We start from the raw sequence: 12,580 nt of genomic DNA, 5'->3' as shown, positions 1-12,580 counted from the left end.
GGTGAAATCAGTTATTTTATGCCGCATTCAGCAATATTCCAGCTATATGGTGGTGGTCTGTAAATAATAAAGTCTGGACCAGTCTGGACCAGTGATCAACAGCATAAGCATCGATCTGCGAAGCAGGGAACTGATGACATGTGTCTGACCACCTGATTCAGTTAGTCGAATCTTATGACAAATATGGGCTACTGAAGGCCAATATTCTAACCTGGACTCTCAATGGTGTCAGAGTGGCAGAGCGGTTAGGTGGGTGAGTGGGTAAGTGGGCGAGTGAGTGATCAATGGTCAAACTATATCACGAAGTCTGCAAATATCTTAGTCTGCACCCTGCACACTAGAGCCTGAACTTCAACAAAAGAAATGTTTGATGACTGAACAAGCATACTGCTCGTGCTGACATTCTCCAAAGCAGAGAAGGACATAATCACCGTTCAAGACAAATTTCACAACAAATTTACCCCAATGATGACAAAACTTTCTTTGGCTCCTTAACTGAAAACGGCCTAACAAAAAACTCCATATTTGTCCATTTACTAAGATTCCTCTTGAATTACTCAGATGAACACAGACAAAACTTTCCCACACAAATCAATCTCTGCATGCACTTAACCCCATTGGGAGTAAACTTTTGGCAGCCATTACCACAACAGGGGAGGTAACTCTTCCAATTTGTTCCCCAACCCAACCTCTTGCACGCCAAGTTCAATACATGTCTCCACCAACGTAATGATAACACATACATCAATGTCAACATTTGCTCCTGAAAGATAATTTACTTCCTGCAGATTCTGACTCAATGCAACTAAAGTGCCAGTTGTGTTTATTAGCTGGAAGCCATCTTTTTATTTCTTGGCATGCAGCTGAAATGATATCGGTAATGAAGATATATGATACAAACAGCCTTTGGAACGTGTTCCTGCACGATGGTTTATGGTAATGCATGGCAGAGTTGGAATGTATATCTATATCTATGCACTTCTGCACTTTGCTTTGTACGTAAATGGTGGCAGAGCTGTAGCCTAGTGGTTAAAGTGTTTGTTTTTCATTCTGTGGTCCTGGGTTCAATTGCCCACATGTTTACATATGTACAGATGATCATTTTTAATTATGCTTTAATTAATATTGCTGGAACAGTGTTTAAAGCAGTACAACTATACTTGGTGTTATTCTTACACACTCACTCACTCACTCACTCACTCACCGTTACCATATCAGCAATGTACTGATGTAGGGTCTAACACTACTATCAAGCCAGAGATCACTGAAACATGACTCTCACTGTAATAAAGAAATTGTTCGTCCCTATATTGTTATTCTTCCTCACTCAGTGCAAAAAAATATTATATATTCCTCAAAAGAACTTTACTTCATATACTTTATGATACTACAGTAAATTTGTTATCACATGATGCAACAAGTTACTATAGTAAAATGAAAGACAAAAGCTTTCCTTTCAGCTATTTATTGGCATATGATTTTAGAGTGAATCTCGGAACAAATGGCTTGGCAATTCTTCAAACGATTTAAACCCATACTAGCAATATTCCAGCTATATTATTTGTCTGCTTTTCAACATCCTATAACAGGAACATATCCTTGAACGCTACAAGTCATAAAGTCTGCTACATGATATTGTCATCTTATTACAGCCTTAATCATATGATCAAATGAACATTTGCTTGAATCACTTTATTTTATTGACTTTCAACGAATTAGCAACATAGGTATTATTGTGGAAGGCTGTGAGTTTTCAAGCCTGCGACTTGTATATTGGGCCTAAATCATATGAGCAAATGTTAATAAGCATGAAGTAATTTTGGATGAATAATGTCATTAGAACATTAAAGACATATCTTAGATGCTAGATATGGAGTCTTGAACAAACAAACCTGTGAATGTGCAATGAAAACACAAAACCAAAAAGGTGAAGTTCTCCAAGCACAGGACAATCAATCATCACTAGTTTACGACAAATATTTAATGCTGGAGTTCTATTTTGTCCAGATATTCCCAAATCCGCATTTTTTTTTTTTTTTTTTCACAAATATAAATACAACAGATATAGCTCTACAATGTAATTATAGTGATCTCCCTTTCCTAAAATAATCCATGAACAAGAAGCTTTGGACTTTGAGTTGATGCATTGATTTACAAGAGTGATGGACAAATAATATATTAAACTTAGCATCAAATTCACTTTGGGAATCAACATATTCAAATTTCTCTAACTTCAACCAAGTAATGAGTGATACATATTTTCTTTATAAAGTTGTAAAATGATTAGAGCTACAACAAATCCACTATGAGGTGAATATGATACACATCATGGCTATTAATACTGAATATGAATATTGGGAAACACTTAATAAACAAGCCTGCAGCTTATGTATGATTCACTTCAGTATATTAAAACAAGACAAAATTGTGTCCAGGGACACGGATTCCCCCGCTGCTGAAGGAAGTGTTCCCTACACTGAGTGTGCTCTGGTGATTAATTTCTATTAAACAAGTTCAGCTAACGTCCATGCAACTATGAGATGCACACCTTTTGAGTCCCAATGAAACACATGTATAAGCTTAATCAAGCCTGTTTTTGTGGAGAAGTAGACAGACTTGTTCCCCTATTTCACTATCATCAAAGATAAATTCCACATAATTTATCTAAGTTTAAATGTCTCTAAACGTACAAAAAACTATAAAATGCAAAAGCATAATATGAGATGCACACCTTTAGAGTCTCTATAAAAGACATGTAAGCTAAATGAGTTTGGTACCATGGCTTTTGAGGAGAAGTGGATAAAGTACACCCCCTGTTGACAAACAGTATGAATAGACCAAAATCTGTAGTAATTACAAAATTAAGGAACTGGATAAACAAGGTATGAGATGCACACCTATAGAGTCTCAATGAATCACACAGAAGCTCAGTGAGTTCTGTTGAGCAGTTTTGTGGAGAAGTGGATAAACTTCATCCTCTATAACACTATATTCAGGGAGAAATTCAACAAAATCTATGCAAGTTCAAAGAGCATTAAAATTGGAAAAATAAATAAAACACAACATCAAAATATGAGATGCACCCCTTTAGAGTCCCTATAAAGCACATCCTTTTTGAGGAGAGGTGGATAACGTACACTCCTCCAGGATGTAACGAACAGGCTGAATAGAATAAAATTCAAGTTCAAACGTCTGTAAAAGTGACAAACTTAAGAAATAAAATTAAGCATAAAAAGTTATGAAAAACATGTACAAGTTCATTCAATTCTGTTGAGCAGTTCTCGTGGAGACGTGGATCGACTTCATCCCCTATTACACTTTCATCATAGAGAAATTCAGCAAAATGTGTCGCAGTTCAAACATCTCTAAACTTACCACAAAAAAATCCAATAAAATTCAAACATAAAATACAAGGTGCACCCCATTAGAGTCCCAAGAGCATTTTTTTTTGTGGAGAAGTGAATAGAGTTCATTCCCTGTTTCGTACAAACAGACATACGGACAGACAAGAAGGGTAACCCTATATACCCCAGGCCATACATGGCAGGGGCATAAAGATTTAACATGACTCTAGTAATAACAAACAACAAATTGATTCACGACAATTTACAGTTTAAATTCACAGATCCACTGTGAATCATAACAGACCTAACCATCATCACTGCATAAGTTTCACTTGTTGTCATTCAGAATGGCAAGAAAATTCCTGCCTCAGATTCCTCTGACATAACAATACCATGAGGTTGTTGTAAATGTCACTTACACTAGATAACATTCTCTATCAGAATTACTCATTTCCTAAGAAACTGAAAACAATCAATGTCCCAGCAAGCATACAAAATAAAAAAAAATCACTAACAGATAACAGAACCCATACTGTGCGAACAGCAAGCTAGCAATGAACCCACTGTGCTAAACCTGATCCAGTGCAGTAGCTGCCATATTGAATGAGGCCCATCTGTACAAACAAGAGGAATCCTGCTTGCAGCATCAGCACTATTTACCAGACCTATAGCGAAGACATGCAACACAATACCCAAGCCATGACTCAGAATTTCTTGGGTGGTAAGATCATTGGATACTGAACCAATTTCTTACCAGTTACTGTTTTTATATTGGCATCACGCATAGACTGATTGGGTACAGTATACCATATAACCTGAAATATGATTCACTCAGATGGCAATACTCCTGGTTATAGCACAACAAGAGTTATGGCTACCCTGCCAGAATGACAACTACTGTACTGTGTGCAGGATCAGAAAATGTCAATAAGTATAATGCTAATACTTGGGTTGTATACTTCCAGAGGAGTTGAGAACAATAACTGGAAAGCATGCAATCCACTGGTCTGGAAATAATAAACTGCATTTGGGCAGACAGTACTATCTGGATAATAATAAGGCCACGTATATAGCACCAAATTCCATGCCAGACAGACTAGCTCTGAGCACAGGCAACATGATGGACATTATTACCGCAGGTGTGAGGTAATAGGATAATGGACATATGACTTATCCCACTTGGTACCCATTTTCTGTTGGGTAAAAAAAAAATTTTGCACAAACCCACTTGCAGCGTAAGACCATATCTTTCACTTGTGCATGTTACTGTTAAAATCAGTTTGGAGAAATACATATCTACAACAATCTCAAACCAGGTAAAGTGCCCAGCATCTACCTACTAGGTTACAAGAAGAGGATCTGAAATACACTTCCTTGTTGACAGCAGTACCAGCAGGTCTGATAAACCACACCAGTACTTCCTGGTCCCCTCAATTTCAGAAGTTTTGGAAATTCTCAAGAGTCCACCTGCCAAACATGGTCACCCACCTAATGACTCTCCGACCAATGTTGCTTAACTTCAACTGATTTGTGACCTTGGTCCAATACACATGACCACACACCATCATAATGTGTATGTGTGATGATGATGATGATGATGATGATGATGATGATGATGATGATGATGATGAATAATGAGTAGGAGACTGTGGATTTACATCGCTTTTAGCAAATTTCCATCAATATCACAGTAGGGGACACCAGAAATGGCTTTCACTCACTGCACCCATGATGATGATCATCATCATCATCATCATAAGCATCTATTTGACGCTGTAGATGTCTTACTCTGTCGGCATAAAGTTTACTATGCTATCTGTAGGATTCCAAACTGACAGAAGTCAGTTAGTATACTTACAAAAGTAGAAACAGCATTTGCTTGAAGTTACTTTTTAACAGACTGATGCTTAATGCACATTAAGTCAACACTAATGCTGGTGTATAGATGGCACATACATATCCTGATTTATGTACAACCTAAATATATAACTGACATGTTAACTGGGTGATAAATGATATAACGACTAGTTAGACAAGACCAAACAGTTGGTAGAATCATCACTGCCCCATAAATATACTACAAATTCTTAAACATCTGTCATACCGACTATTCATGTAACTACACCTAAACACAAAATTTCAAACATGACTGTTTCACTAGTGAAAAAGGGATCAAGAATCATTCTGTGTTTTTTGATCATGGACATATCTTTTGATTGTTTGAAGCTACTGCAGCATGATGCAAGGGAAACAACTCCTTTCTCACTCATTCAGTGAACAAACCAAAGTCATGCTCTCAACAAAGAGTAGTTCAATTCCTTAACATGTTATTTCAATTTATTTTTTGAATTTTTTTATACAAAAGACAGTGTGATCTGTTTCAGCCTACATAATGGGCACCATGGGTGTTTTGCTTGTACAATGAACACAAAAATAGATTGACATCAGTTGTCAATAGCACATGTAATACAATAACATGTTTCAATTAATCACAAAACCAGACGACACATTGAATACCAAAACCAACTTTACTGAAGTACCCTTTATTATCAAAGGCAAACATAAAAAACTAGGCATTATGATCTTATAACAAGAATGACTGAGAATTACACCAGAGTCATGGGCTAATTAGCATATCCCATGATAATACTTGACCTGACTCAGCATTACACCACTTCCATAGGCTAATTAGCATATTACATGACAACACTCGACAGTCTTAGCATTACGTCACTGTCACAGGCTAATTAGCATACTATATGACAACACTTGATATAACTCAGCATTACACCACTGACATGGGCTAATTAGCATATTTATTACATGATAATACTTGACATGATGACTAAACATTACACCATTGCCACAGGCTAATTAGTATACTAAACGACAACACTTGATATGACTTAGTATTGCATCAGGGCGGTGGGGTAGCCTAGAGGTTATAGCGTTCGCTCATCACGCTGAAGACCCGGGTTCGATTCCCCACATGGGTACAATGTGTGAAGCCCATTTTCTGGTGTCCCCCACCGTGATATTGCTTCAATATTGCTAAAAGCGGCGTAAAAGTTAACTCATTCACTAGTATTGCACTACTGCCACAGGCTAATTAGCATATCTATTACCTGATAATACTTGACATGGTTACTTAGTGTTACACCATTGCCACAGGCTAATTAGCATATTACATGACAACATGTGACATGACTTAGTATTACATCACTGCCACTGGCTAATTCATCTGTCCATGACTTAGTTGTTTTACATGGGAAGATGAGTCTTCAAAGGGGAATCAAAAACACTGAGTAGAATAAGGATAAGCTACATACAACACAGGAGAGTTGGATATAGCAAGACTGGGCTGACAGCGTCATTTATCTTGCCTCACACATAAATGTTGCTTTCTGATTGGTTGAGTGCTCTTCTATTATTTTCAATGTACCCTGCTTACAAGTGAGTAACATTTCAATGTACCCTACTTACAAGTGAGTAACATTTCAATGTACCCTGCTTACAAGTGAACAACATTTCAATGTACCCTGCTGGGAATGCTGAACTCATCTGATACTTTGTGGTAGTCATTCTTTATCTAAAATGACAATGAATCACATGATGTACGTAGATTACTGATGATTTGTGAATGCATATATCAATGGAAGGGAGATAACCCTAAATATGTGGATATGTGCCCATGCTGCAAACAATGAAAAATAAACACTGAGGTGTTCAGTGACATAAATATGTTGTTCATTGGTCCCTCAAGGCCCATGGGTTGATGTACAGTCAATGTTTCTTTATGAACAAGGAGTTTTCATAGTGCACAGAGTCACAGACATCATGCTTGCAATCAAACATGCATGCAAAAGCAAACTTAGACTCGCTAAGATTCACTGAATCTTGCTAAAAGTCCCCAAGTTGAACCATGTACGTAGCCTTGCAGTCCACAAGGCACCAGGCGTAACATGCACAGAGTACTGTTTCCTTCAGACAGGTATGATCACTCTCCCAGATTGCTAAAACTCACCAAGGCGGCAGACCAGGTGAATGGACTTGGAGTCAGCATGGTGAAGAGGGTCAAGGCTGACACGGAACCGATTATGTAGCCGAGCAATCTCGCCCTGCAGGAGGTCTGGTAGACCTTCCTTCTTTGTTTGGAGGGGCATCGTCTTCTGTTTCTTGGGTGGACTAGGACCTCTGCAGACAAGCAAGACATGCAATGACGTTCACATAATAAATATGAGGCATAATGTATTTTATCTTACGTCACACAGAAATGTCTTTTTCTGATTGGCTAAGCACCCTTCCATTATTTTCAATGTACCCCAATTACAAGTGAGGTACATTTCAATGTACCCCGCTGCCAATGGCAACTCATTTGGTATAACATTGAATCATGTATGATATGAATCATGTATGAAAGGCATCACTATACCACCAGACCTATGTAGGTGCCAAGTTTGGTGAATAAATAGTGAACAGTTTTAAAGCTGCTGTCGAAAAGAGCACAAACACCAATTTCAGTCAAAGTCAAACTTGTTTTCATGGAAACCACAAGAAACAAGCATTGTTACTAAGGTGACATACTCCCCGCCGCATATTATCATCTCAGACTTAAACAGAAATGAAAGTGAAAGCTGTAGTTTACAATGATGTAAAATGTCAACAAAAACATTAAGCTCAAATTCTCTTGATATCTTGCACTGTAGTTGTTCAAACACAAATATATTTTGAAGAGTCACTTAGACCTTGACAGTGTATGAAACTCCTAAAAAACACAGTCGCTGTGACATTGAAATTTAACTGGGCCCTGCACCTTTACCTAGATAAAGCTTGGTGTTGAATTTGAAGAAAATACAGGGAATGGTTTTTGAGATATCTCGCTGACAAGGTAAAACACTAGAGTCCCCTTGTGAGCTTCAGATGAAGGTCAAGGTCACCAAACCTGATTGAGACATTTCTTTTACTGTGATAAAATCAGATAACATACATGAAAAGAATCTATTCAGCGGTTCTTAAGATATTCCAATCCATACATACCTACAGTGAGTGAGTGAGTGAGTTTAGTTTTACGTCGCACTCAGCAATATTCCAGCTATATGGCGACGGTCTGTAAATAATCAAGTCTGGACCAGACAATCCAGTGATCAACAACATGAGCATCGATCTGCGCAATTGGGAACCGATGACCTGTGTCAACCAAGTCAGCTACTCTGACCACCCAATCCCGTTAGTCGCCTCTTACGACAAGCATAGTCGCCTTTTATGGCAAGCATGGGTTGCTGAAGGCCTATTCTACCCCAGGACCTTCACGGGTCACATACCACCAGATGACACTGAAAATATGTGAAGGTCACCAAAATCAAGTGGGCGATGCACCTTCCCTAGACAAAGGTTGGTGTTGAATATGAAGAAAATACAGTGAACGGTTCTTGAGATATCACTCTGACAAGCTTAACATGCAGTATACATGCTGAAATCTTCAAAGTGTCGCCGTGACTTTGAAAGTTATGTGAAGGTCACCAAAATCAACTGGGCCCTGCGCTTTGTCTCACTAAGGCTTGGTGTTGAATATGAAGAAAATACAGTGAACGGTTCTTGAGATATCTGACAAGCTTAAAATGCAGCTAACATGCTGAAATCTTCAAAGTGTTGCCATGAACTTGAAAATTAACTGAAAATCAATTGGGAACTGCGCCTTCCCTAGATAAAGCTTGGTGTTGAATATGAAGAAAATACAGTGACTGGTTCTTGAGATATCTCGTTACAACGCTGAAGTCGCCTTGGTGACTTTGAAGGTCAAGGTCACCAAACCTGACAGAGACCTTTCTTTTACTGTGGTAAACCTAGATACCAAATATGAACAGAATCTAGTCTACGGTTCTTAAGATATTCCAATCTGTACATATGTACAGAAGCACAGACAGAGCCTAATACTATATCCCCTGCTTCATACTAAACGCACAGCGTGGGATAATAAAATTCATACACTGATGTATCCCTCAAAAGACACATCTAGGGATCATGGTGAATATGGCAATCATGTGAACCAAGTTTGATAAAGCTTAAGTTTGGGAGATCTGCTCTGGACATGATAACATCCTCAAATCCACAGCGTAAGTCATGTTTCCAAGGAAACCATACAAAATGCAATAAATATCTGGGTTTAACCCCCTAAAAAGGCACATCTAGGGTTCCTGCTTGATATATGTACCAAGTTTGATGAAATATAGTTTGGAAGATCTGCTCCAGACAAGATCAGTCTTAGTCACAACCTAAGTCATGTTTCAATGGAAAACACAAAAAATAAAATTCATATCTGGGTCTAACCCCCTAAAGACACATCTAGGGACCATGCCTGACATATGTGCCAAGTTCGGTTAAGCTACCATAAATAGTTTAGGATATATGCTTTGGACAAAGATGGAACTCGTTTCTATATCCCTGCAACTTCGTTGCAGTGGAGGATAAAAAGCACTGATGGTTTATGGATAGGGAGGTGTAGGGTAAATGAGTTTAGTAGCCATGATAATGATATCAATGGCTATTAACCCCCTTTCCCCACTTCCTTTACATTACCTTTCTGCAATTTATTACCGATTGGTGCAAATGTTTTCACCTGTCAGACCTAATTACACCTGGATTTATACCTAGCTTCTCTCTGTCTATATCCATAGCCATAACCAAACAACAAAAATGAACAACTGGCTTCCCATGTAACTGTGCCTTTTATTGCTTTTATAAATATGAAACTATCTGCTTCCTAGCTTCCAGAAGAATGGGTGAGCTTAACTTTTACACCACTAGAGCAATATTTCAGCCATATCCTGATGAGATACCACAGAAGATGCCATCCAGAAAATGTATTCATTTTTTCATTTTGTCTCACATACATCTTGTCAAGGAAGAAAGGCATGTATGTAATCTCGAGACTGGATAAGTAGGGTTCTACAGTTCTATACATCCTATGAAGGGTGTCATACCGGGAAGGCTAAAATATATTTTCAAATGTCCCCGGAAGGCTGAAATGTACATTTCGGTTTTCCCAGGACAGCTAATAAGGGGAGTACCGCCAAAGCTAAAGATAAGGTGCCGGGAAGCATAATCCATGTGGGTGTAGAGAGAATTCTTTTCCAAAAATAGTTATAAACCTCACTTCTTTAAAACTTCATACTTTAACTTCATCTTCTTTATTCATCAACCACCATCGGTGGTAAAAGAGCAAAAAATATACAGTATTAACAAATATACATAAATATAAATGTGTCATGTTGATGAGTTATTTATGTAACAATGTACACGCATGAGAGATAAAAAGTGATAAACATTTTAAAACTGACAGGCAACATGACCTTGTTAAGTGTTTATTATATGGCCCAATTGTGATATTTTGGGGGGATGAATGATTTTTTGTAGGAATTAAGTGCTATACATTTAAAAAGATAAATGATTTCATCATAAACTAAATTACAGTTAAATAGTTTACATAGTTTTTCTCCTCTCGGTATGTTCTGCCACCTGCCGGCTTTGATCGGAAGGCTTAGATTTGAGGTTTTCAATTCAAAATATGAACATATATAGATTTTGGACATAAAAGATATTTTTCAAAAGCAAGTTTTTTTAAAAATATATGATCCCTTAGGGCTGGAACGTTTATCTTCTTGTCATTTTTTAACTGATCTGTTAGAATTTGCTTTGCATTTGAAACTAGAGACTTTGCAGAATATGCCGTGGGATTTGCATATTTTTCAGATAAACCAATTGCGATTGTGTCTATTGATTGTTTTAAGGAGTGTAACTAAGGTATGCCGAATGATACTGCTCATAATCATGACTAATATACCTGTATAAAACATGAGATAATTTGATCATCTCAGTAGATGTGAGTTTATGCCAAAAGGACAACATATTGACATGGATTCTTATATTTAATGCGGCTCTACCAAATTCGCCATAAACCATAGAACGTCGCTTACACAGACCACGTGTCTGGACTTCTCATACTGTCTTAACTCAAAGACAGACTGACTGAAATGTGATTTACCAGGGACAATGACAATTTAAAGTTGAATTCAATAAAAGGTATAATGAAGAATAGACATGAAAATGTATAAATAATTTCATTTATATTGTTATATGTGCTCAAATAAAAGAGCATCCTTGCTAATCCTGTTTTCTTTGTAATTTGTCAGAGCCTCTGAGTGAGAAGCACCATGTTCATTCAACCATAACATTGTGTTAGAAGTACTGTGAAGGTTATGCTCGTTGAACTGAGAAGCATGACGATTTTAGCCTTCCTGGCCAGGAACCCTATAAAGAGGTACTGTACTCAGTGGACAAGAAATCCTATCAAGATCGGGTTCTTTTAGATGGGGGCTCCACAGAGTGTGTTGATTGCAGTTTGTTGGGGAGTGGTGTTCATGACATAGATGTATGTGTACCTGATGGGAGCTCCACAGAGGGTGTTGATTGCAGGTCCAAAGGAGCGAAAGAGGCTGTGGTTGATAGTGGAGGACTTGATATGAGTGGATAGAGCATCTGTTAAGTGTTGACACCAGGAGCTGTGGACGCTAGACACTGCCGTACTTGAACTCTGGAAGCAAAGTCAAACAGATATTTAGCCAACATTTTAAACCAAAAGTTATTGTGTTCTTTAATCTGATTAAAAAACATGATCAAATGTTATTCAATTCTCTGAAATCGCCAGCTGATGACACTTCACTGCTGTACCAATACTCAAAGTAAAAAGAGTATAGATATCAAAACCTGTGTGGGCCTTTTGGTTTACTTTTGTGTTTACAACGTCAATAAATATCATTTGTTGGCCAATTTCCCTCTGTTGTTAATTATTTGAAGCATGCAAATCTATTTGGAACTGAGGACATTAACTAAAACGGTCATGACAGATTTAGACCAGATAGGCTAGTCACTCAACAGGTCATATATTCATATCCTGTAAGCAAAATTATTTGACAACATATATTGTGGTCCTCTCAGACAAAACTGAAAATCTTTACAATTTCCTCATTTCCTTTATTCATTATGACGAAAAGAAGACTATTTTCAAGTTTCACAGCTCTACAGTCCGTTTGTGTCCGAAATGGACATCAGGCATGTGTATCCCTTGCACGACGAGATAGTGGCTGTACCATTTCTGCGGTTTCACGCAGCCGTGACTGATAACAACTTTTGTGTTTTCAATGATGACAGTTTCTTAAACAACTTTTTCGGAGGAGTCC

At 37.8% G+C, this 12,580-nt stretch overlaps 1 protein-coding gene across 1 annotated transcript in view; it reads right to left on the bottom strand.

The window, feature by feature from the left end:
- LOC137255971 (mediator of RNA polymerase II transcription subunit 15-like) overlaps nt 1–12,580 on the bottom strand; it is a 54,919-nt gene that overhangs the window by 20,244 nt on the left and 22,095 nt on the right. The window contains exons 13-14 of the mRNA XM_067793595.1: nt 11,783–11,934; nt 7,369–7,538 (exon numbers count right to left, since the gene is read on the bottom strand). Of these exons, the coding sequence (XP_067649696.1) occupies nt 7,369–7,538; nt 11,783–11,934 (322 nt within the window). The remainder of the gene's footprint in view (nt 1–7,368; nt 7,539–11,782; nt 11,935–12,580) is intronic.

The sequence above is a fragment of the Haliotis asinina genome, chromosome 1, assembly GCF_037392515.1.
Source record: "Haliotis asinina isolate JCU_RB_2024 chromosome 1, JCU_Hal_asi_v2, whole genome shotgun sequence".
Classification (NCBI taxonomy): domain Eukaryota; kingdom Metazoa; phylum Mollusca; class Gastropoda; order Lepetellida; family Haliotidae; genus Haliotis; species Haliotis asinina.
This window is presented reverse-complemented; position numbering and strand designations above follow the sequence as displayed.